Here is a 27,517-nt window from a genome sequence, read left to right as displayed (position 1 = left end):
TACAATATGAACACAATAAGTACATTGTACTTATTTTTTTAATGTAAGTACGTAGTAGTTAAGGCCACTTAATATAAAGTGGGACTGATTTGATCTTTAGATCACTTTGCTGTTGCACAAAAGAGCGAGACTGGTGGCGCTATAGCACAGAAAGCAGTTTTCAAAACCAGTGTAAACATAGGTGAAACATATTATATAATGTTATTACATTAGAAACACCATTCAAACATAATTTAGAAAATTATAAATTATTTTAGAAATTATTCCATCAAACTAAACATGAAATTGCTGAAATAGACAGACTGAAATAGTATTTTCTTTAAAACTTTGAAAAATCATCTCTGTTCAGTGTAGGATAATAATGATTACCAGGCAATGCCACAAATAGTTTCTAAAATGTACATTTATGACCCCACAATGAATATGGTCAACAGGATATGATGTCACAGAGCTTATTTTTTTAATAATTAATGCGTAACTTTCCCTACAAACCATCAGTGTGTGTTTTTAAAAGGTTTGTCTCCATAATCGCTTATTGAAATGTAAAGAGATAAAAAAGTTTGTCAAGAGAAACTTTAGGATGGCTTGAGAAAGCCTAGCCTGAAAGTTTAAAGTAGTTGTAAAAGCCTGACGTTTGAAAATTTAGATAGATTAGATAGATGCTGATAACATGTTTCTAGCATATTTAGCATATTTTAACATGATTAGCATATTGCTAGCATGATTAACAAGTAACTAGCATGTTGTTAACATGATTTACAAGTAGCTTGCATGTCACTAGCATGATTAGCAAGTTACTAGCATGTTGCTAGCATTATTAACAAGTAACTAGCATGTTGCTAGCAGGACTAGCAAGTGACTAGCATGTCACTAGCATGATTAGCATGTTACTAGCATGATTAGCAAGTAACTAACATGTAGTTAGCATGATTAACAAGTTACTAGCATGTCACTTGCATGTTTCTAGCATTATTAGCCTGTTACTAGCATGTTGCTAGCATGTTGTTAACATGATTAGCAAGTTAGTAGCATGATTAACATGTTATTAGCATGTTGATAGCATGATTAGCATGCTACTAACATGTTGCTAGCATGATCAGCAAATTACTAGCATGTCGGTAGCATGTTTCTAGCATTATTAACATGTTACTAGCATGATGCTAGCATGATTATCATGCTACTAGTATGTTGCCAGCGGGATTAGCAAGTGACTAGCATGTTTCTAGCATAATTAGCAAGTTACTAGCATGTCGGTAGCCTGTTTCTAGCATGATTAGCATGTTGCTAGCATGCTACTAGCATGTTGTTAATATAGGTGTGTTCACGCCATAACAGAATGCCCATAATTACGAGATTCCAACTTGTAAAAAGCATCCACGTGACCACTGTACCACCTGACCACTGCAGGCTCTGTCTCGAAATTATGGTAATTACGATATGGCGTGAACGCAGCATATGTTTCTAACATGATTAGCATGTAGCTAAGATAGATAAGACAGACAGACAGACAGACAGACAGAGAGATAGATAGATAGATAAGAGTCACAAATCCGGTCTATGAACTTCAATTCACTCACCACCAGAGGTCACCCTTCCATTACATCGACTCTCGCAGTACACAAACTGTTGCATGTCATCCCGGACTACATATGCCATCATCCATTGCACTGATTGCACACAGCACTGATTGCACACAGCTGTAACCAATCACACATTCACTATATAACACTCACTCAGATCCCTTTCAAACTGCCGTGTATTGTATGTGCATATAGCTAGTTGTGATAGCTACGTTATGGAGCCTACTTGAAGTTTCATAGTTTTAGCCTAGTCTTGCCTTGTCTGTTTCCTCGTGTTCTGATCTTTGCCTGTGCACTTTGGATTACCTCTCTCGTCTTGCCCTGTTTGGATACTGTTTGCCCCTGCTTGGACCTTTGCTTTGTACCTGGATTATCTCTCTAGTCTAGCCCTATTGGATTATGTTCGTTGTCTATTGACCCTCACTGTTTACCGGACTGCCCATGCCTTGTCTCTTACAAACCTGTTTGCCAATGTTTGATTTATGCCTGTTTCTGACCATGTCTCCAGAATAAAGCTTTGCACATGGATCCGCACGTCTCACATCTCGTCAGCCCCGTAACAGATAGATAGATAGATAGATAGAAATATTAGATTTTAAGTCGGATCAGTTAGAAAAGATATAGCAACTAACTTCAGATCAGTCTGAAGAGCTGGGCTGAGTTTGTAGTTCGTAGAGTTAAAGCTGTAGGAGGAGTTAGAGTCAACGTTTTTAGTAAGAAGAATAATAATAAGTTTAAATAGCATTTCAGTAAGTTGGCTTTCTCAAGCCAACTTAATAATAAGAAGCTTAAATAGCAGATCACTAATTACTTGCTCTGACTTTGTGACCTTGCAATGGTTTTTCTTTTCAGTTGACATCACAAGTACCTTTCATTTTTCAACCATTTGACTTCATTCTGGTATTAATATGCACTGCTCACAATCCAGTCAATTGACTCTATGAACACCGACTGCATTTGTGCTTCTGCTAAAAATCTAAAAAAAGTCTTCCTGGCATGTAACTGTTGGTCAAAAAAATATAATACATTGTATACTTCATTAGCCACAGTAAACTTAACATTTTAGCATATTATATTTAAACGATAAACTTTTAGTAGTTACAGAAGCTTTAAATACCTTTAATGTGAAAGTGGATCATATCGCTTTGTCCTGTTGTATAAAACTTCCTCAAGATTTAATTTTGTGCTTAATATTCTTACAATTTCTATACACTGCACTGCACTGGAAGTTGCGTTGGCCACTTAAGCGAATGCAAAAGTGAGTCAATTTCTGATGGATCTAACAATCCATTAAGTCACACTCCACATTTGTCTCCAACATCCTGTTCATACAGAAATATTACTGTTGGACTGCTGCAGTGAAATGGTTGCAGCAGCGTTTCTGTACAGTTGCAGTGGTTGTTTTTCTGAAGTGTTTTCTGTACTCACTCTATCTCCTGCACGGATCCAGCCACACAGTGGAATCGTTCCGGGACGGTCTTCCACTCCCGGGCCAGTTTGACCATTCCTCCGGCATCCAGCACGCCGTATCCGAACAGATGGTTGAACTCCAGGCCCACACCGTTCCTCCTCCACTGGTGCACCTCGTCATGCAGCTTGTTCCTCTTAGAGGTGAGGACCGTCAGGTGCTGCAGGTCCCTCCACGTCAGGTTCGGACTGCAGACAAACAAAATGAAGGAAATAAAGTCAAGCCTAAGAAAGAAAATCACTAGCATGACTGCTGTTTGTCATAAACTTGAATCATTCAAGCCTCCTTCAAGCTCCCAATTCTAATAGTTATCATATCCATTCAATATAAAATGTGCTCTATTGAGTGAATGAGCAAAGAGCACATAGCAAAGAGCACCTGCAAAGAGCACATAGCAATGCAAGAACAAAACCCTTACAGTTGCATATGGTTTCTCAAGAGCAATTTGCACAGAGCGCTAGGGGAAGCGGATGCAGACTATATACTGGGACCATTGATTCAAGAGATAAGACAGTAAGACTAAACTCATATATGAGGCATGAGGTTTATATTTTATTAATACACAGCTCTCTGGAATACTGGAACCCTTAGCGATGGTAGGAAAATGGCTTGGAGGTCTTCAGTATTGATTTTATGGTGAACTCTGATACATGGACAGAAGCTCAGAAGTCTCAAGTCAAATCAAGACAACTAAAACGAGGAGTGAGAAAAGCCGGATCAAGCTGCGGAAGCAGCGACAGCTCTTTTCTTTCGTATAGTCTGAGAGTAACGGATGATCAAAAAAAAAAAGCAAGGTGAGGACTTGATTCTGTGCATCGGTTGTTGATTGGATGTTGAGATGTGAGTGTGGCTCTCAAAAACAGAGGCGGAGTTTAAGAGCACTAAATGATTGGAGAAGTTCTGTTTGCGTCATTAAAGAGAAGTCTGTCATTTCACTGGAAGATCCAGCTATGACATTTTGATATTAAAAACATGAACCATGCATCGATGGACTTAAGGTGGGCGTACACGGTGCGATTTTTGCTGTCGTACGAGCTCGCAGGCTATTTTTTTCTCTCGGGAGAAAATCACAGATGCTCACATGGTCGCGGCTTGTACCGTGTGAGAAGAATTACGGGCCGATCCGAGACGATACGAGCACCTCCCGTCCTCCCGATAATTTTCAAACGTTTAAAAAAAAATCGGATGCTGTCGGTTTAAATTCGTGGCGTATGTGCGGTTGAACGAGACGATTTGGCGATCCATCTGAAGTTGACCAATCAGAAGATGACAAAAACCATATAGTCTATAATAATTTTAGTTTAATTATACAGTTCTATTTTTTATTTGTTATTCCGAATGTGCCAAATATGCCGTTCAGCTTTATGAATGAATATGCCTGTTGTATTTCCGGCAAAACGAGCAGAAATTCAGAAATGGCCTAGGCCTTCTCCCTCGAGTTCTTTATGAAGAACAGAAAGTCCATGCTTTTCTCTGCTTTTCAGCCATTCTCTTTGCCATGTCCTTTAGTCTTGGTTTTCTTTCTTTATTTATTTTTTTTGGACGTCACAAGCTGCCTGCCACAAAGAAAACTATTTCGTCCTCAGAATCCATATTTTTATGAATGGCGCGAAACGTAATGCTTACATCAGAGTTAGTAAAATCATAGTAAATTCGTGTCGTGTGCGATTTTCGGATAAACTCAATCGTGACATGTGCCAGAGCTCACGACGTTCCAACCTTCAGACTCGCACCGTGTACGCCTGCCTTTAATGTAACTTAATGTTGTGTTATTGTTGCAGTTTTCATCTAGTTGTTGGGTTAAGTGATTTCTGTGTGGTAATGGATTATTTTGTTGGTATGTAACTGTGTACTTACAGTGTACTTTAAACTCCCAGCCATATCAGGGCTGGACTGGTAATCTGGCAATCATGCAGGGACAGCTGCCCATTGGGTTGCATTGTATTGCTTCAACCCTGGAAATATTGGGAAGTATTGCAAAGTCTATAAACAGGCCAGAGGCAGGACACGAGAATAGACGCGCAAGCAGAGAAAGCACAGCAAGCTCACTGTTCACGATGCTTGAAATATTCAAAGAAAACCCTTAATACTATACTGGGGGTGGGAGTTTATATTAATGTATCGCTGAAGGGAACTGACTGTCGTCAGAAAAGTTTTGATGCCATTTTCTTTTCATCTCACCTCCATATAATGCTTATTAATGTAGCGTTAATAAGCATACCTCTGCTTTGTTTACAGCGATGACCAAGGAAACGCTGTATTGTGACTGTTGCATAAACGCCACCTACTGGCAGAGGATGAATTGGCATTTTTAGCATACTTTGATAATTTTGAAATGATACAATATAATTTAAATAAAAAGTAAGTACTCATGCATATTTGATTGGATTGTGATTAAAATGCAGTGGTGGTCTCTAATTTCAAATGGCTGCAAATCTTGTTCATTTACTTTTTCATTCTTTCTTTTCTGTTGGTTAAAGAAAAGAAAAAAACGACAGTCGGTTCTGATCATAGTGATCTGCCATTTACAATTTGTTTTTACATTTGGCTGAACAAAGAGACCTGCTCACTCACCACCTACATCATTATTTAGTACTGGGCAAACACAAAGACTTTACACAGGGAAGGCCATGTCAACAGTTATTAACACCAGTCCTGACACCGTAACATCCTACTGAAATGTGTGAATGGACGCAGAAATTATGTGGCAAAACGGCCTTTCCCCACCAGTCGCTCCTTACAAAGCTTTCTCAATCAAGTGTAATGAACACAGTTGCTGTTGAAATCACTGTCTGTTCCTCCACCTCGAGATCATGCTCTTCTGACTGCATGACTGTCCTTCTTCATTTGCACTTGTAAACTGTTCTTAATCTCAGTCTGTGTGTTGCTCATTTAGGGCTTGAATCTAATTTAAGCGCTTTGAGTACCCAGAAAAGCACTATAGAAATGTAAAGAATTATTATTATTATTAATTAGGATTTACCTTATTTTTTTTGCATTTTGCATTTTCACTTTGAGTTGAAACTGGTATTACATTTGGGTGGCATGTAACATGTACACAGACTTTTCCATCAACATTTTAAGTTCAAACTTATATGAATTTATAAAACTGATAATATAAAGGAGAGTGTGTAGGGAAAGTTCTGTGACTTGCATTTGCTGTCATGCTTGTATTTAAATAACAATAAAACTCAATAAAAGTCAGAGAATTTTGCCAATCAATGCACTACTCCCGGCTTCAGAAAACTGCATCCCTGCTTTGGCTTGTTAGGAAACCACATGGCAAGATTATTTACAACAAGGTGCTAATGTTGGTGTGTGTGTTTATGTGGCACATTTTATAATGAAGTAATAATAATAAGAAAACAATACAATATGACCCCTTTAAAAGAAATAGTCATAGCTAGTGATGTCAAAATTAGCACGTAAATGCAGGCAATTAATTTTTCTAGTTTAACAGCATTAACATATTTTAACCCAGGGATGGAGCTAGCATTGGCCACCCTACTCACAACTGCTGCTTGTTTTTTTTGTTTTTTTCTTGATAAGAATTGCATTTATTTAGACGCAGAACATCTTTATCAGCGACAGTTGCGAGTCAAACCTGCGTCACGTTCGGCAGCTCTTAAAGTAATAGCAGCCAAATAATCTAATAACCAGCTGCTGTGATGTCTGATCTTTTTTCAACAAAAGAAAAAAAGAGGAAATCAATAATTTTTGTAAATTTAAGGATTCATCTACAGTATATTTAATTTAGAATTTAGTGTTTGATAACTTTATTCCATTTCTGTATATTTCCTACTTGCTGAAGGGCACAGATAAATATGACATTTATTATAATGGGATTATGTGAAGATTGTTATTTTTTAAAAGTCTAATCTTTGTTAAAATTGAAAGCTCTCAATTATACTGTAATGTTGAATGGCTATAGTCAATAGTTACATATTAGGAAAAATTTCCTAGAAACATCAATAGTATTGATATCAGAGATACTCACCTTCAGTCATAAAAATGTCATTAAACAAATATTAAAAACATACGGTCTTTGTGTTGCATCTACATTAATTTGGGGATTGAATGTGAAATTAATTCAATATAAAAAATGTATTAATGTTAGGTGGGATTAATCACAATTAATTTCAGAAAAAAAATGTGCGATTAATTCGTTTATTTATTTTTTAGCGATTGACAGCACTAGTCATAGCTCTTTGTAGTTTATTTCAGTCAGTGTGGATCCCCTTGACATGAAATATCGAGTCTTGAGCTTCACACTCTTCTAATGAGTCTAAAGTGCCAGATGCAGCCAAATATGATTTGTTTTCTGGCATTCAGAGAAACATGGGGTAATAGTTGGCTTGAATCAAAAGCGACTTTCAATTTGCTTTTCACGAGGTGATCAGCAACATACTGGCCAATTTGATTCCTCATGAACGGCTGTAAGTATGTAGATATGAAGTGTCTCACCCGAGGGTCTCAGAAACGAACAGTGATACCCTCCTTTCCTCCAGCAGAGTAACGCTGCTGCTGCCAGAGTACAATCTCAGCCCTGATTCACACATTTATGCTGCTCCAGCTATACCTTTTCTATCCAGGTACTTATTTCCTGAACTTCTGACTGTGATAGACTGGCCATCTGTTCAGGGAGTTTGGAGAATGAATGGATGGCTGAATGTTACAACAGAAGCTGCTTATTAAGGAATAAAGATGCAAAATGAAACGACTTTGGGTGGAATATACGTTTTCAAATCGAGTAGTAAGACTTATAAGTAAAGGAGCGTGAAACAGCGTGTTTATTTGTATCATCATCATTCAACTCTCTAATCACCGGGAATGCAGCTTCGACTCTGGCATCAGCACCGTTTCCGTGTTAAAGGCTATCAATCATACATGAGGGAGGTTTTCGAGCGGGAGTTGTGCTTGCGGTGCTGCGCTCTGACACAACCCTCGTCTGCAGTAAACTACGATCTCAGCTGCCGTCTGCCAGCAACGCTGCCTTATTGTTTCATAACTCTTTGATAGAGGCTCACTACTCATCAGAGCTGAGCGCTGGAAAACAAAAGTGTACATACTTGGCCTCCAACGCCAGGGCAAACACGCCAGCGGCCTCAGGGGCGGCAGCAGATGTGCCCGAATGACGCAGTGTGCAGTTTCCATACAGATCCGTGGTGGCCTGGAGACAGATGCAGAAAAAGAGAAAGCCTTAATTTAACATTAGTGCCAATGATATCCTGATTACACTTCAGCAAACAGCAGGTGAAAAATGCCTTTGAAATTCTAATTCTGTTTTGAACTGACTTCAGAGGACGCAAACAGGATTAAATTTAAACTGTAAGAATGCATGAAACTCAGAGATTAGTTGCTGTTCTAAGAAAGTTCAATTAAATTTAATAATAATTTCATTTTACATATAAATATACACATGATCGTTTTATCATACGCACAACATATGGGGTATTTCCAAAAACATTAGATCATTGTATGAAAATATATAGAAATTTGTGAGCAATCTCAAAATGTATTTAATTCTAATAAATCAATCTTTTTTGACTATAGTGGAATACCATCATGGAGTCAAACCAACATGAAGCAACCATACACTGTAAAAAGTGATTTGTCAAAATAGTAAATACAATACATTTTTCAGTTTGCTACCTTAATTTTTTTTCATTTAATTCAACGTGCTTCTTGCTTTATCTTCGTAATTGTTAAATTAACTAGTCATTTCTAAGTTTTTTAAGTGTACAAGATGGAAACAGCTCAATAAAAATGTTGTTCTTGCTCATTTTGTTGTTGTGTTGGACCAATGAAATTCCTCTGTTGAATTTGTTCAATTGTTCGCAATTCTGTACATTTCCCTTCCTGTCCTGTTTGTGGCTCATTCACATTCCAGCTCATCGGTGGAATGGACGTCAATTCTTAAATTTTGAACTTTGTTGATCATTAACAGAACTTGGTTCGGTTGCGCAGTGAGGAAAACCCTACAAAATCCCAAAGCTTTGTTCGTCACAACACTTTGAGGTAATGTAGACTTTGGAGTTGTCTGCCATTTCATGATCTATCAAAGGCAGGAGATGAAAGAAACATCCATATTTACCCTCCAGAGATGGACGTTTGTACTTGAGACCAATTTTGACTGATGTAAGCAAACCTCACTAAAAGCAATGCGATGAATCAAAAAATTAATTATTTAGTGCTTTGTTTTATTTGATGTAGGCCTAATTTGTGTGAATATATTTGAATGAATATCATTGTGAAAAATATTGGTTAATACATCTTGTGTATTTCTACTGTTCAGCGCTCAATCAGAGAAAAGCGATAAACTGGCATCTCATGACACCAAACCGAAGCAGCCCTGATCACCCTGAGAGAATCAGGACTGACACTTCCTGGCAATTCCTGCCTTTCCTCTGACAGACTAACCACAGTCTTCATCTCAGACGCATTCTTTGAGTCTGGAGATACACTCTGATTAAGTTCCTAGCTCAATGCATCCCTCCGACTCCATCTGAGTCATTGTTCAGCCACAAAATGGATGAAACGATTAACTCCCCGTTATTTTATCACTGTCATACTCTGTATTATCACACTGTGGAAAAAGGGATTGTGTTTTAAAAGCATGTTTTAAAGCACCTATGACTTTGGCACACCAAATTGAATATTGCTGTAAAAATTTCCAGACTCAATATTACACAACTGGAACCGTCCTGAACCTATTTCACCTCAGAGAGATATATCCCACAGATGATTGCCTTTCACAACATCCTTATCATTTCTTTTTGTGATAAAAATAAGAAGAGTAAAATATAAGGAGATGATATAAAATACAAAAGTGGATAAAAGAAATAATATTAAAATAATAATGTCTGATAAAATAATAAGAATAAAAGAATAAATGTAATAATGTTGTATAAAGGGCATTATAATTAAATAAAATACATTTCATAATAATATGGTAATACCATTGTAATAATGTTGTAATAAATGCTATAATAAAAATTATATATATACAACATTGTGCTTTTAAAAATAGTAATCATTAAAACGTAATTTAGGGTGGAAAATGGCTTTGTTTGTGTTTTGCAAGTTTTTTTTTTTTAAAGGACTGAGTCGGTGCCCCCCACAAACAAACAGAATCTGTAGGAAACACCGATACACACACACACACACACACACTCACCACGCCTGCTTCAGGGTTTCGTTTACGGCCGTTGCTGAAGGTGGAGGCGAGGGTGGAGGAGCAGCTTTCATCGTAGAGCGCGGTGCGTCCGTCATTGATGGCCGAGTTAATAGAGATGGTCCACATGCTGGAGGCGTATCCGTCGCAGTTACAGTCGTCATAGCTACCACCGTCTCCGGAGGCCCACACATAGATGCTGCCTTTCCCACCTCGACCCTGTCGGACAGGCAAAAACGGCACGATTACGAGCGGCACTCACGCCTGCTACAGCTCAATAAGGAGCAGTCCACACTCTTTGATATTTCTCTTCAAGAGCCTTCCAGATTTACTCCATTTATCATACAAATTACACTCGCATAACCACGAGTAATTCAACAGAGACATCAGAGAGGCGTTTCAAGACCTTTTAAAGACTACAAGCTCTCCTCTTGAGTGTCGATGATTCAGGCACAGCCATTGTGTTTAAGGTTCTAGTCTGAACATATAATTTTGATGCTTTTAGCTGAATGCAACAGCGCTCTTTACTTTAGGCTTTGTGTTTTATAGTGGCAGGCACCTGACAGGAGGAAATTTGTACAGTGCAATTGTGATCTTAAAAGGGTCCTTGATTATTGTTATTTGGACAGTACGTGGTGTTTTACCATGCTAACACATCGAGGAGCGATTACGGTGCTTCCAGATCCCTGGGCATCAGCCTCTTTGGAGAAAACAAATAAGAAAATAAGATGGTGTCTTCACATTCTGCAATCGCTACAGAAACTTCTCACAATTTAGATTTTATATCAAAATGACTCATTCAGCATCTAATAACCCCAATCTTATGTTTGCTAAATGTGACATGCCGAGGGGCTAATAAAACTTGTTTGCTAATATGAGAAATAAAGTCTCAACGGTGTAATACAATAAAGTCACAATTATACACCACGTGTTTAATACATTGCTACGGTGAAAACAATTTAGACTTCATCAACCTCGAAGCTATGCTAAGGTGTTCAGGCATTATTAGAGCCGAGGAAGTGCATCTCATTTCTTCAACCCTGACTCACCGGAAAAACATGCCTGTAGCGCCATTTCTGCAAACTGATACGACTTTGCTTCTTGTGCGTTTTGCAACACGTTTAGATGTCCAGTGAGTGGTGCTAAAAGTGTATAGAGTTTATCAGAAACAGATGAATGTTTAAATGTTTTATTACATTGAGTTTTATACATATCATACATACATATCGCAGCAGTTCGGATCCGCTAAGAAGTTAAAGCTTTATCGCATTTGTACCAGCTACACTAAACCTAAGTGATAGTGTTAACAAAAGCAAACGTGAGATAAAAACATATTTGCTGCAGCAACCACAGCATTTTATCTTGCTTTGACTAGTCTTTGATCTTGGTTATTTATGGACTCCATAATGCATGTGCAGTGCTCTCCCAGGTGAGCTACCGAGCAAGTTTACTTCATCGGTAAAGCCATATATATGGAGCTGATTATATGATGCAAACATCCAAATTAGTTAACAAATTATGCACTAGTCTTTAACCCTCATTTTGCCCCAGATAATTTATTTTTCCCGAAAATGTTAATGTTATCGGATTAAGCAAAAACTTAATCTCCCCCCCCCTCCCCAGTATAAAAACATGGACATAGTGTCCGTGACGTCACCTTTTTCAGAACTTTAAGGCTTAATGTAATTTAAATAGATTAGTTATACAAAAATTCACCGGCCTCACAGTTGTCATGAAGGGCAAAATTAGCTATATAGACCAAAATAATTTTTTGAACCAGGCTGTAAACGTTTTTTTTCTGCTGTAAAGTTGGGTATTTTAACATGGGGAGTCTATGGGATTGACTCCATTTTGCAGCCAGCCTCTAGCAGCAAATTGATGAATTACAGTTTAATTCACTTCCATGTTGGCTTCAAGAGAGAGAGCGGGAGGTTGCCGCTTGGTGTAAACACAGCGTTTTCCGGGTTCTCTGTCTGTACGCTGGCCTCTACGTTTGCAGATCAAACATGATCTGAGGTGCGCTCGTCTGAGGCGTGTTTCATCTGTACGCATGCGTCATGGTCTGCTCGTGAACTCATGAACGCGCTTGCAGGAAGTGTCACGGAGGACAAGAAAAATTGAATAAAGTTGATATTTTGTTTTCTTCACAAAAAGAGTTCTCATCGCTTCATAAAATTCAGATTGAACCACTGATGGCAGATGGACTATTTTGACGATGTCTTTCATACTTTTCTGGGCCTTGACAGTGTTCATTACTTGGCAGTCAATGGGACAGTCACAAGCCTCCCGGTTTTCATCCAAAATATCTTAAATTGTGTTCCGAAGACGAACAAAGCTTTTACGGGTTTGGAACGACATGAGGGTAAGTAATTAATGACAAACTTTTCATTTTGGGGTGGAGTAACCCTTTAAAGGCACAATATGTAATGTTTTGCCGCTAGAGGCCGTGACTGAGTGTGGAATCATGGGATTTGTCATTTTCATCCCCACCGCCGATGCAATCCGACGGGACTCGAGCAGATGAGCTAATGTATTAAAGATTTATTAATGTCGTAGTATGAAGCAGGGTGAGGCGGAAAGCCGTCGTAACAAAACGAGGCTGCTGAACGAGCGTGACACACGGCTCGAAAGCATTGGAGCTTTTATTATGCCACAGTCGCCCGCTTTCGCTCCTTCCGGTCGTGCGTATGTGGGGTAAAGCAGCGGAGCTTTTATTATGCCACAGTCGCCCGCTTCCGCTCCTTCCGGTCGTGTGTATGTGGGGTAAAGCAGCGCTGTTTTATCATACTAGATACATTTGAAAGTTCTTTTATAATGCTACTCTGTGCGGTCGTCACCTGTCTAATAAAACGCATAACATATTAAAGCGTCTTTGGTGTTTCCATGTTTTCTAAAAAACCTAGGAAAATCGAGGGGTTATGACGTCATTGGCAGGCAACACAAAGACACTATGGACACGGTCTGTGTCACTAGTTAAAATGGCTTATTTCTCTGGATTTAAACATTCTTCGAAACATTTGGGATAATGTATGTACACAAGTCAGCAAAATATATAAAACTGTTCTAGTAGTTTTTGGATGTTTTAATAAAAAAATCTTACATATCGTGCCTTTAAATAAAATAGGCACTTTCACAAAATGTGTAATGCTGGTTATGTATTTTATTATTAGATTTTTTTGCTAGTCTAGCTGGTGGACCAGCATTGCCATAGTGTCCAACAGCAAAACAGAAACTTGTCAATCAAAGGTCAGCTGGTTAAATTAATTTTTTTTTGCTTTATTTAGTCTATTGACAGCATTTGTGGCAAGTTTATCAGCACAGAAAATCATCGGGACTGATCCCAGATTTCTTCCACAAAGCCATTGTTCCACAGGGTTTGACGCAGAAATGTGAAGACTGTCCTACAGGTAGGTCCACCAACATCAATTCTAGAGTTTTCTCCTCTTTCTTTTATCATTGTGTATAATTTGTGCATATTCATACAGTGTTACAAGGATATGACACTGAGGTTGAAAGATTGGATATATCTTTATATGTCTGCTGCAATGCCCCATGTGTTTCCACTGCTGTACAGTAACCACAAATTTTAACTGACAAGTCGAGATGATTTTCTGTGGTAACTGACATTTTGCCAAACATGCTGTCACCAGCAGCCAAACCGCAATGCTCAACTGTATCTGGCATTTCATTAGCACTCTGTGTGGCATCCTACAAATAAATAAATGAAGCGTACGAGAAGTGTTTGCCATCTGACCCTCATAATGATTAAACAGCTTTTAGTATTACTCCCAGGCTCAACGTCAGTCCTCTCCAACTGCAGTGAGGAAGCCTGAGGGACAGACGGTCTTCACCCATCACTGCTATTCTTGTCCAATCAGATTTCAATTGCAAAGGGCTGCTCAAAACACACAGCGATTACTTTGTGCGATGCCTCGGCTTGACAAGAGGAGCGCGCTCATAAATCCTGCTCAGCAGAGGAGCGCTCGGCGCCATTTATACCCATTAGCCGAGGCAATTTGTGAAGGCAGCAGTCACGGACAGGGAATGTGCATCTAAATGACACTTTTAGTGTGACGCGAGGAGACTTTGCAAGGTTGACATATGTGGGAGAACTCCTGGAGAGTCTTGAGGAGTCAAAGCTATTTTGTAATGAAGCTGCATGGATGCAACACATAGATGCCTTTGAATGCTTGTCGTCTGAATAAAAAATGATAGAAATGTTATTAGTACAAGACTGTAAAAATGCTATTGTAAATATCTGTTAATTAGTTAATGGTATGTTCCCTATATATCAGTGGCGAGCAATAACTATGCTTCCTTTTGTTTTTTTTTCTCATCAATTATGTACATTAGGGTTTTATGTCACATCTAATGTTGTTAAATTAATATTAATTGCATTATTTTAGTGGCATGTGTGTTCGCATGATGGCGTTTAGTATTTGTATGACACTGTGTGCACCTTCAATATATTAATATTCACCTCAACTCGAGTTGAGGTTTGATTCATCATGTGGCTTTCTCATCAGCACATGTTTTTAAGGTGGTTGCCTGGTTAAAACTGGATTTTTTTAAATAGTGTAGGACTATTTGTTCGGGACATATTACAGGAGCACTTTAGCATCATGAAGATGGTTTGGAAATGTGGAGAAGGACAATAATCAACGTAGCATTTGAAATTAAAGGGATAGTTCACCCAAAAATGAAAATTCTGTCATCATGTACTCACCCTCATGTCGTTCCAAACCTGTATGAGTTGCTTTCTTATGTTGAACACAAAAGAAGATATTTTGAAGATTGCTGGTAATCAAACAGTTGGTGGTTGCCATTGACTTCCATAGTATTTTTTTTCCCTACTATGGAAGTCAATGGCAACCACCAACTGTTTGAATACCAGCAATCTTCAAAATATCTTCTTTTATCTTCGACATAAGAAAGTAACTCATACAGGTTTGGAACGACGGCATACCTTGTCAGTGTTGTGCGCTTGCTTAGCCCTTTGTTGTGATAAACAGTAAAGTGTGTTCAGCTGAATTCAATTTCCGTTTTGTCAAACGGATATAAAAAAGGTTAGTACACCGCGGCAGCAATCGCGGCAGCCCTTGTGTGAAGCCCTCCTCGTGTGAAGACCGAAGAGTGCAAAGACCATCGACTCTACCGTGCGACTCCACAGTACAGGGACGCAGACAAAGGACATAAGTATTGCTTTTGACTCAACCTCTTTATTACACCTTTCTTCACTTCTTTATCAGTTTTTATGACCAACTCTTACTATGTGTTTTCATATCCCTAGTATCACTACCACTCGCAAACCAGGCATCACACACTATAGGCAGCGCAATCCTAACAACATGTGCACTTTGCCTGTCTGCTAATACACTACTTTATTTTTCTATCAGTCTCTGGAATAGTCAGTCTGCAGTAAACAAAGCAGATTTCATTACATCTATTACAAGTCATTCAAGACTAAAGCTCATGGCCCTGACTAGCAGCTCCTTTGAATCACATTCAGTCACTATTACCCACCCTCTTAAAATCCATTTTATAGTCGTTTATCGACCCCCAGGACCAATAGGTAACTTCTTGGATGAATACGATGTGCTGCTCTCAACCTCTCACCGGAGGATGGTACTCCCCTAGTTATGCTTGGAGACTTCAACATCCACCTAGATAAACCTCAGGCTGCAGACCTCCACACTCTGCTTGCCTCTTTTGATCTCAAGAGAGTATTAACTACAACTACTCACAAATCAGGCAACCAAATGGACCTTATTTACACACGACACTGCTCCACTGATCATGTGCTGGTTACTCCACTGCACACCTCGGATCACTTCCTCCTCACTCTTAACCTCAACATGGCTCCTGACACAACACATACCCCTCCACATGTCATCTTTCGTTGTAACCTACGCTCACTCTCACCCTCCCAGCTATCTGCTATGGTTTCATCTTTGCTTCCGTCCCCTGAACATTTATCATCTCTTGATCCTAACAGTGCTACTGATACTTTCTGCTCCACTCTTACATCTTGTTTAGACACTGTCTGCCCCTTGTCTTCCAGGCCAGCCTGTACCACCCCTTCTGCCCCTTGGTTATCTGATGTTCTCCGCGAACATCGTTCTAATGAAAGGTGTGGCGCAAATCAAAAAATACTACTGACCTTAATGTGTATCAGTCACTCCTCTCTTCCTTCTCTGCTAATGTCTCCACTGCTAAAAGGAAATCCTATCATAACAAAATTAACAATTCGTCTAACTCTTGCATACTCTTTAAAACATTTTCCTCCCTCCTTTGTCCTCCTTCTCCTTCATCAACTCTAACAGCTGACGACTTTACCACATTCTTCAAAAAAAAGAAAATGATTTTCCTTGAAACTAACTAGTAACGTATCTGCCACTGCCATTAGCCCTTGACCGGCTCAGACTACAGATTATGGTGAGATATTTGAAACAGCAATACCAAGAAAGGTTACTCACTACAATATGGTGCAAACACATGCAACATTTAGGATGCTTTTGATATCAAGTTTTGCTGGTTAGCATTGTCCTTGACAGGGTACAAGATGACCTACAATCGAAAACATGAAATTTCTGAAATTGTTTTGTTCAAAATAAATAATGGTAAATTAAATACTAGGAAATTAATATAAAATAGGAAATATATAACAGTTCAGTTCAAATAACAACAACAAAAACATTAAAATAGTCCAATAACTGGTAACTTAAACAGGGTTCATACTGATACTGCAAAATAAAATTCCAGGACTTTCAAGGACTTGCACTACTTTTTTGGTTTTCAAGGACTAAAATCAGATCTCACTTATCAATCAATATTGTTATTATCTTTCAAATTCTAATAAATAAACTAATAAAACAAAATGGTACAAATAAAGTGCAGCACATGCAAAGAATGCAATGACTGTGGCAACTTTAACATTTGAAAGGATACTATGGCAAAGTTATCGCTTTCCTTATTCAAACTGATTTTTTTTCATGAATATATGATTGACTTGAAGAATGAAAGCCTAGAAATGCAAAATAAGCCGAAATACTAACGGCTTGTTTTCTTAAAAAAAACACTAACACTTGCTTCTCAAATCTTTTTGCATTCTATTTGTTTTCTTTTTATTTATTATACAATTAACAAAAGCAAAAAAGGCCTCTAACACTAGCTTGCTCTATTCTTTTTCTATTCTGTTTTCATTTCATTTATTATATGATTTTAAAAACCTTGCTATGTGTACTGCATTAAGCTAACTGATACTTGTTATAGCACTTGTGTATCATTGCTCTTTATTTTATTTTGATTGCTTCCATTGTCCTCATTTGTAAGTCGCTTTGGATAAAAGCGTCTGCTAAATGTCTAAATGTAAATGTAAATTTTCTGAAGTACAGCATTATTTGTCCAGGTGTCTGGTGTTAAAGTTGATCTAAAGTGGCAGAGCGAGACCAGGAAGACTCTGAACTCTGGGTTTTTTTCCTGACTGGACCAGATGTTACAATTCTGTACCTCTGTATTTCCTCTCTTTTTTTCTCTCTCTCAGGTGATTCACAAGGGAATCAATTTAGCTACGCTTATCCTGTAAGAAATCTCAGTGGTTATTAAGCATGAGGTACCTTGTTGACTCCGTCAGCCATGGCCTGCAGGGTGAGCTCACGTGGGCCGTCCACCGTCTTGCCGTCGTCGGTGGGGCCCCAGCTGGCGCTGTAGATGTCAATAACCTGTGGCATGTGGCTAATGGACGAGGCCTCGATGATGTCTGTCATGAAGGGCTGGTCCAGCATACGAATGCCTGTGAAATGGCAGGATTGAGAACATGGGAACAGCAGTAAAACCCTTGATGTTACTCTATTGATGCTCTGCGGTGATGAGTGCAGGGGTGAGAGGGCTTGAGATTCACTGAAGATAATGGCTTAGGTGCTTCATCAAGCACAAATGCGATTTCACCTTAACTTTGATTTCTCTCTCGTCCACAAAACCTGCTGAAAGTGACCTTATGCTGGACTACACTTACAAAAGTGTATACTGCAAGTTCATTTTATTACACAAACTTAAGTAAAGTTCAAGTATTCCAAGTAAACTTTATTTAGTAAGTGTACTAATAATCAGAAATCAGAAATACTTTATTATTCTCCAGAGGGACATTAGGTATCATTGATATCATAATATCATTGAGGTATACTTGTATGTATGTCAATACATATTGGGACTCAACTGGCTTACTTTTTAGTTTATCAAAGTATACTCTTCAAAATATACTTGCCTTAATTCTGGCAATTATACACAAAAGTCTAAGCACACTTGGACTATACTTAACCTTTTGATTGAGATATACTTAAGAAATGTATAATTAAGTATTTGAAGTATACTGTTATTAAAAAAACAAAACAAAACAAAACTTAAGGTCAAAGCTGCATCCCAAACGATACACTATACACCATGTATCATTACAGTGTGTGCATAATTATTAAGCACATTGATATTCTAAACATTTTTTTTCCCAAGCACATTTTACCAATTCCAAACAACATCAATCTTAATAACTACTATTACCAGTCAGACATCACATATTTCTCAATGATTTCACATTTCACAATTAGTGTAAATAGAAATATAGAACAAGCTAAATATAAATGTAGCGAGGGGGGCGTGGTTTAGCGGAGTCTGCAGCGGGAGAGAGAGGTCGGAGACTAGAGGTGAGTAAGTAGGTCAAGTGCAAAATGACATTCACCTGTTTCTCATTTCAGTGATTGGCCTGGAGAGACCATAAAAGGCCACGGAGAAACCCAGTGCTGGAGAGAAAGAGACAGACTGAGGACTCGTGGGGAAAAGACTGGTGCCTGTGAGGCAGCGAATCAACTAAGTGCTGTTTATTTGAAGCGCATGTTTGTTTGGAATTGTGAACCAGTTAATTAAATTACCACGAGCCTCAGTCACTCCGTCTCCGACTTCTTCCTTCCTTTCCTCGAACTTTGTTACAATAAACATCCATAAAGCCGAGAACACTACATGACTGTCAGGCCGATTATGAATGGGATTTGGTCTTGATGACGAATCATGCTCAGTCAGACAGGGTCTGTTCCAGTTGGGCTCCGTCGCTGTTTGCAGTCGGCAGAAAAAGTCACAGTTTCAAAAGGTGTCTAAAGATTATACCCAGATAGCACACATACGTCTGCAAGATGTCTGTTAAAGATCACTTGATCTGGAAAGCATCTGCTGTGTACAAACATCTGCTAGACGTCTGTAAGATGTCAATTTTACATACATTCTAAGTCATAAACATCTTAAAGACATCTAGTAGACATCTATTTGACATCTGATAGAAAACATCTTATAGACGTATTGCAGATGAGCAAACACTGTAAAAAATACGTCTTGCAGATGTAATGCAGACGTCAAATAGACGTCTCCGTGATGTATGTGTGCTATCAGGGCAGTTTCAGAATTCAAGAATCAATTGTTGCCAGTCATTTTCCCAAAGATTTTTTTTAACATGTTTAATATTTGCGACTGATGCCAGCGATTGTATGCGGCTATGCAGTGGAGATGCGTTCACTGCAAAACATCATTCTGCAGTCATTTTGTAATTTTGTCAAACATTTTCTCGATTACAAGAAAAATCTTGATTGTTCTTGTGATTTTCTTTCTTTTCTTTCTTTTAATTCATAAGTTAACACTGCAAATTAAATGGTTTCAGGTTTTTTTTTCTGCAGTCGAAGAAAGTATAGCCTAAATTATGTCAGTGGTTTCTCTCATTTTAAAGATTATCAAGTATACTTTTATTTCGATCTGCAGTCTAATAAAAGTTAAGAAAAAAAATGTACTTTTAACTTCTTCTTAAAATTTGTTACGAAGAATTTTAAATCAACTTCATAATAATAACCCCAAATAGCCTAGACTAATGAATTTTCTTCATAACGAATATACGAACTTAATGAATAGCTTAGCTGTTCTTCAAAACAAAGTTTTCATGAAAAACCTGAAAAATCCTGAATATGATGAAATAAAATGATTCTATATATAGATATATTAATTACGCAAATGCGATGACGAAGGTGGAAGTAACGAATGTGGAAGTGCAGAGGAGAGAGCGAAACAAAACACCGGTCACGAATTAGTAGTACAAAATGAGGTTTTGTAAAGAAAAATATCAGAGGATTTCTATATAAGCCAAGTGGACACTGGTTTTCCTTTGCTGTAAACAAAACTTGTTTCTCGCGAGACTAGCATATTCTCACCGGAGCTTATGCTATGTCTACGTCATACATCATCCACTGGACGCCACTCTCTCGTGAACTTGCATACGACAGTCAGCGAAAGCTAGAGATTAAGTTGTAAATATGGATATTTTTCTTACAAAAACGCATCACTTCGCTTCAGAAGGCCTTTAGGCCAGAAAGGGAAGTCGTGGCCTAATAGTTAGAGAGTCGGACTCGTAACCCAAAGGTTGTGGGTTCTCACCATACTTGGCCACATGTCACGTCCCTTTTTCACTTTTTATTAACCCCCCGGAGCCATGTGAACTTCTTTTATAATGGATGGGTAAATGTTTTTTGGATGACTTCAAATTTTGGGCTATCATCCACTCCCATTATAAAGCATGGATTAGCCTGGACATTATTTAATATAACTCCGATTGTATTTGTCTGAAAGAAGAATGTCATATACACCTAGGATGGCTTGAGGGTGAGTAAATCATGGGGTAATTTTCATTTTTGGGTGAACTATCCCTTTAACGTCAGTTAACTCAGCGTAACGTCTCTGTTCCCTCCTTCAGGGAACGAGGGTTACATACGTAACCGAGACGATAGCCTTAATGAAAACCTAGTCCAGAGCATTCAGAACCTCAGACTGTGCAGAAGGTTTACCTTCCAACAGGACAATGAACCTAAACACAGCAAGAGTGGCTTATAGACAACTCTGTGAATGTCCTTCACCCAAATTGGCCTGGAACCCAAATTAAATATTTCTGGAGGAACCTGAAAATATGCGTCTGCCCACATCCGCCCTGACAGAGCTTGAGAGGTGAAGAGGCGAGCAGAAGAATGACAGATAATTGCCAAATGCTGATGTGCAAAGCTTTTCGCATCAAACCCAAAAAGACTTGAGGCTGTTAAGGTGCTTCAGCTAAGTAATGAGTTATACTTATGCAACATACTTATTTCAGTTTTTTTTATATATACATTTACAAAGTTGTGACAGTTCTGGTTTTGCTTTGTCATTATGGTGTATGGAGTGTAGATTGATGTGGGAAAAAAAGTAATTTAAAGCAGTTTAACATAAGGCTGCAACATAACAAAATGTGAAATAAATGAAGGGGTATGAATACTTCCGCAAGGCACTGTATATACATGCATGTGTGTGTATTTATATATACATAATAAATACACACAGTACACATAAATATATTAAGTAAACAAAAACTTTTATTTTGGATGCGATTAATAGTTTGACAGATCTATTTTAAAACATCTATTTCTTTATTAATACTTAAGTGTTTACATTGCAACACTATTGTAAACCCTGAAAGAGAATTAACTTAATGAATAGAAAGAGTCAAGAGCCCAACTGAAGCAAACACTGATCACAATAATGGTGATTTGTCAAAATTTCAACATTAATTGCGGGTGCAAAAGTGATATTAATTTAATGCTATTAACATTGACAAATCAACTATTTTTAACATTGATTCAATGGTTTTCACCTGCTCGCTTGCTATCTGGGAATCTATGTATGAGAACTGAAAACTACAACGGACGGCAAGACTTTCAGAAAATAACCACAGTTTCATTCTGTTCCTCGTCAAAACAAAATGTATATTAAGGTTAATTAAGGCCATTATTCGGATAATTTTGTTTACTTGCTCCATTGCGAAATATATTTCCTTAAATGTGCATATTCAGAATTTGTCTGTATCATGTAGCATCCAAAAAAGGCTTTTGTATGGACAAATTATTGAATATTCCATTACAATGGCAAAAAGATGTTTACCTTTTAGATTTCTAAATTAAACTGGAATATTGGCTTAACTGGGGAATATTCATAGGGTCAATACGTTCACGACACGATGAATTCACGATGAATTCATGTGCATGTAATTTAAGTTATTGATTCTGACCCTTGCCCTACTTAAATAACAACCCTCAAACGCACAAGACGAGCTGCTAAAGAACAGAGACTCCTCAGGAAGAGCCACAGCAACGTGTCCTCCTCCCCTGCACTCAGACAGACAACGTTTCTATTTATACATAAGCGTCTGATTATGCTGTGAGTCTGCAGCTCAGATGATATTACTGCTGCTCTCAGCACACGCCCCAGCATGCTTCACACCCCGCAACCAACCCTGGAAAAGCACAAGAGCCACTTGTCTTCCTTCTATTAGATTCCGTCTGTCCTTGATGCGCAGCGTTCAAAATATCAATTATGCCAAGGTTTATCTGTAGTATCTTTCCACAAATACTGTATTCAGATTTGTCCTCGGAAATTAATGCAGGTTACGTCATTTTTGTGGTAACTGGGGATGTGTGCTGCTATTTTCACAATCAACCAGTCTGAGAACGACTACCCTTACCAAAAAGTAGTATACTTCAAGTTTATTTTATTAAGTACACTTAAGTAAAGTTCAAGTGTATTTTTAAGTATACTTTATGTAGTAAGTGTTTTGATGCTGTTTTATGTCTGATGATGGTGTTAGATTACATGTGGAAGCGTCTGTTGTTTCGATTTCTTCTTCTCTTGTGTTTTGGAAATTCTGTACAGAAGATGTGTACTAGCGCCCTCTACAGTATAACAATGAAAACATTCTGTGCATGCAAGCACAAGTATAGCTCTAATATATTTAGACTTTTTCTAAGTATAAGTCAAGTATACTTAAATGTCATTTAAGCATATTTCTGAGAAGTACACAAAGCCCATGTCTGAGAAGACATACAATTAAGACTGAAAGTATACTTTCCTATTTTTTTGTTTAAAAGAAGTATACTAATAGCACACTTGAATAAACTTCTTTTTCGTAAGGGTAACCAGTATTAAGAAAGCCTTTTATAAAAAGGCTGATCACCTGACTTTAATCTCATTTTTTTTTTGTCTTGCGCCTGAAGTTTGATCATGAATACAGCTTTTATAATAGCACAGGTAAGAACTAGAAAGGCACAGATACCATCACAAAACAAAACATGTACTGTCCTTTAACTACTACTGTAAGAATTTCCATAAAAGCACAGCAACTCTTAGCATTTGTGTCCATGTGTCTTTGGCACAATGAGTGTCTCTGAAGGTGTGATGGCGTGCTGTTTGAGCAGTGCGGCACGCTGAAAGAAGGCTTGCCAATCTTCGCTGACCTCCCTCCTGTAGGGCACCTTCTGTCCACCATGCATACTGTACAAATGCAGGAGAAATATCTGCCTGCTGCACAAACCTCCACAATAAACAGCTCTGCAGCCAAGCCAAGAAAAACATCTACCCTGTGCTTTTGGATATATTTCAGTTTTGAACAGGTTCATAGCTGGGAATTCTGGCACTCTCGAGTGGATATTGCTTTTTAATTAGGTTTAATCAGGCTGCTGTGGTGAATATAGCACGAAATATGCCTTTACAGGAGCAGGAGAGATTGTGCTTAGGTGATGTGAATTTGAATCGGTTAAATGGCATTTTCCAGTCTCATTTCTTATTTATTTAGCTTAATATAAAGAGACAACTACAATCCATCCATAGTAGGTTGATTCCTGTGAAAAGTATAACCGTTTTGGCTCTGCATCACTACATATGTATTATTGTTGAGAATCCGAAACACTGGCTCAAGCAATGGCATGAATTTGGGGTGGGACTATATATGTGTCCAATTAATGCCATCCAAGATTAGGATGAGTTTTTGTTTCCTCATCATATTTGGAGAAATGTGTCATTCCATCACTGTCTCAGCAATGGATGCTCTGCAGTGAATGGGTGCCGTCAGAATCAGTGGTGTATTGTAACAAAGTAATAATACTTCATTACAGTACTTAAGTATTTTTTGGGAGTATCTGTACTTTTACTTGAGTTTTTATATTTCTGCCAACTTTTACTTTTACTCCACTACGGTTTGTTATTCTTACCCAAAAATACAAAATGGAAGAAAGAGTTCAAATTTAACACAATCTTGCTACTCAGGCTGTGTATAAAACATTTATATATATATTTATTTGCTTCTTTTCCATTTTGCATTTACTTGTACTTGGCTCAGACATTTAATGAGAATATATGGCACTCTTGAGCAGCGAGGGTCAGAGTATGTTCAACTGGGCCATATTTTATGGTGAGATTTTTGTTTCTTTCTTGTCCACACTCCCTCACTCACATAAACATCTCTGATTTGTTCAGTTTCAGCATGTGCAGCAGAGCAGACGGCCAAATGATTTATTCAGAGAGAGAGCGGAGGATGGCATTGATTTAACTATTAAAACTATTTGCATCACACAGAGCATTAATTAACGTTTATTGTGAATCAGAATCTCCTGATTACTGAGTGCTTCATCAGAGTTAGCAGTGGCTCTGGTTTAGAAATGTGACATGAAATGATGGCACACTTTTGCTCTTAATCTTCACCTCTGGGCGAAGGGTTTTGATCAGGCTGCGCTGATAAGAGTGCAGAAGGAAAGGCTCGGCGCGCTGTGTTAATGCAGCTGGGCTGAGAGCCAGTCAGAGATGACTTAATGGGGCTACGTGTAAGGAAAATCAATACAGAGAGGCAAGGAGTCCTTCATCCAACCACTGCTGAGAAACACAGTTGCAGGTCAATGCTCTGCCAGCCCACTGCCGGCTAAATCCTTCAGCACGCTCGGAGTAATCTTACATCTTATAAGACATGTAGTGTACGCTAGTGTTCAAAAGTTTGGGGTCAGTAAGATTCTCTCTCTTTTTATACTTTAAAATATATAGTATTAAAAGTACAAAAATGATATTGATCAAAGGTAACCAAAGACATTTAAAATCTTACCAAACATTTCTATTTCAAATAAATGCTGTTCTTTTGAACTTTCTGTGATCTGTGAATCCTGAAAAATAAAATTGATCAAGGTTTCCACAACATATTGGCCGTCACAACTGTTTTCAACATTGATAATAATCAGAAATGTTTCTCGAGCAGCAGATCAGCATATTAGAATGATTTCTGAAGATCATGTGACACTGAAGACTGGAGTAATGATGCTGATAATACAGCTACGCATCACAGAAATACATTACAGTTTAAGTCATTTTAAATTGTAATATTTTTTTCACAATATTACTGTTTTTACTGTATTCTTGATCTGATGAAAACAGCCTTAGGCTATGTTCACACTTGACGTCTTTTTTTGAAGCTGCCAGCATCTGTTTTACATTATAATCCTATGGAGTTAACCGTGTTTATCCGTGGCATCTGCAGCTCAGAGCGTCAACTTTTCTAAAAAAAAAAAAAAAAAAAACTTAAGAAATTCTGGTTTGTCTTAATTTTTCTGTATTTTATTTTAATGGTTAAATTTTGTTTTAGTAATCAAAAAGCATGTCTTATTAATAAAAAACATGAAACTTACACAATTTAACAATTATTTATTAAAAGTTTACCCCCCCCCCCACTTTACAGCCTTAGGCTATGTTCACACTTGACGTCTTTTTTTGAAGCTGCCAGCATCTGTTTTACATTATAATCCTATGGAGTTAACCGTGTTTATCCGTGGCATCTGCAGCTCAGAGCGTCAACTTTTCTAAAAAAAAAAAAAAAAACCTACGTCAGGAGCTTTTTTGACAGCTGACCAATGACAAGTGAGTAGCGAGTCATTTCCCTAACAACAAAAACATCAAGAAAAAATGGAGAAGATAGATGGATCGTACTTGTTTCAGAGCACAAGGACTTGTTTGATATGAGCACAAATTCTATCTAGTCTAAAATATAATTGTTATTATATTAATAATAAATTGACTAAATTGTTGTAAGCACCATACTGTTTCCTTCCCCATATAATGTCGCACACCCACAAATTTAATTGTGAACTGACATTCTATTAACTTCAAAAGCCAACGCAAGAGCCAACTTTTTACTCTTTCTCGACATTTTCTGCAGCACACACTAGGCTACTGTTACAGCTGTTCTTATAGCAATAAAAGACGCCCTCAGCTGCTATTTGTAACCAAAACACTTCCAGCTTTTTATTTTACTAAAAAAGCGCTCTTGTCAACTTTTTCTTGTCAAAAGAGATGCCAAGTGTGAACACGCCCTTATTGAGCAGAGAATAGCAAGAGACTTCTTTCAAAAACATTTAAAAAATCTTACTAACCCCAAATTCAATGCTAGTGTAAAATAAATAATGATGTAGTGAATATAATGAATATAGAAAGTCATGTAGAGAGAAAGAGAGAAAGGGAGTATTATCTTAAAGTTAATTTTGTATTGATTAGTTCATATTTTTAATTTGGAAGTTGAAAGCATTAAAAAGGCTTCACAATATGTGTCACAAGTTTAAAAAGAGACAAAAAAAACGTTTGATTCTAAATTCCAGCTGGATGAGTCACATTCAAAGCTGTAAAATAGTAAATATGCAAACCATTGCATAAACTTTGCATTGTGCCCACTCCACATTTTTCACATGACTACATGTTTCTTGCTACTGTCACATGAAGATCACAAAGTTGTGGCCACTGGTATGCAGTCAAACACATGCAGCACATCCGAATGCAGACATACTGGCCAGCTCCAGAGCTGAGCTCCTCACCTGTTGAACCAGTCGTCTGTGTAGCGCGGGTACGGGTACGGGTCGTTGCTGCTGAAGTCAAAGCTGGCTTCTGCGTTCTGAAACATCAACAAGAAATACAGCATCCGTCATCACGCGCCGCAGACTTATGAATTAGTGCCAATTATGTCAAAACAAACAATGAGCCTATTTCAATAATTAGTCATTCATTATTTTGAAACCAACTCTGGAATTTCCATTGTGCTCACACCCCTGTGTGTTTCCGTTGCCCCTCATTAAGCATTCGTCTAGCTATTCCTTAATTAACCATCCAGCCGCTCTCAGAGGTAATATATTTGAGCACGGCGGGAAACAATGTGAGGAACTTTATTCTGGTCTGGCAGAGAGATGAGATACATAAAAAGGGTGATGACAAAATCGAATACCACTGTATGAGTGTCACAGTAATGGTGTATATAAGGATATGCATGCAAATTCAATCAACGAATGTTAAGGCTTATTTGTACAGTGGGGCAAAAAAGTATTTAGTCAGCCACCAATTGTGCAAGTTCTCCCACTTAAAAAGATGAGAGATGCCTGTAATTTTCAT

General features: G+C 38.0%; 1 protein-coding gene across 1 annotated transcript in view; it reads right to left on the bottom strand.

Moving 5' to 3' along the window:
• Positions 1 to 27,517, bottom strand: part of pcsk2 (proprotein convertase subtilisin/kexin type 2) — a 67,991-nt gene that overhangs the window by 5,404 nt on the left and 35,070 nt on the right. Inside the window, exons 6-10 of the mRNA XM_016246528.1 lie at positions 26,950 to 27,026; positions 17,839 to 18,121; positions 10,226 to 10,441; positions 8,118 to 8,218; positions 3,009 to 3,236 (exon numbers count right to left, since the gene is read on the bottom strand). Of these exons, the coding sequence (XP_016102014.1) occupies positions 3,009 to 3,236; positions 8,118 to 8,218; positions 10,226 to 10,441; positions 17,839 to 18,121; positions 26,950 to 27,026 (905 nt within the window). The remainder of the gene's footprint in view (positions 1 to 3,008; positions 3,237 to 8,117; positions 8,219 to 10,225; positions 10,442 to 17,838; positions 18,122 to 26,949; positions 27,027 to 27,517) is intronic.

This window comes from Sinocyclocheilus grahami, unplaced genomic scaffold (assembly GCF_001515645.1).
Source record: "Sinocyclocheilus grahami isolate Dianchi unplaced genomic scaffold, SAMN03320097.WGS_v1.1 scaffold801.1, whole genome shotgun sequence".
Lineage (NCBI taxonomy): Eukaryota > Metazoa > Chordata > Actinopteri > Cypriniformes > Cyprinidae > Sinocyclocheilus > Sinocyclocheilus grahami.
This window is presented reverse-complemented; position numbering and strand designations above follow the sequence as displayed.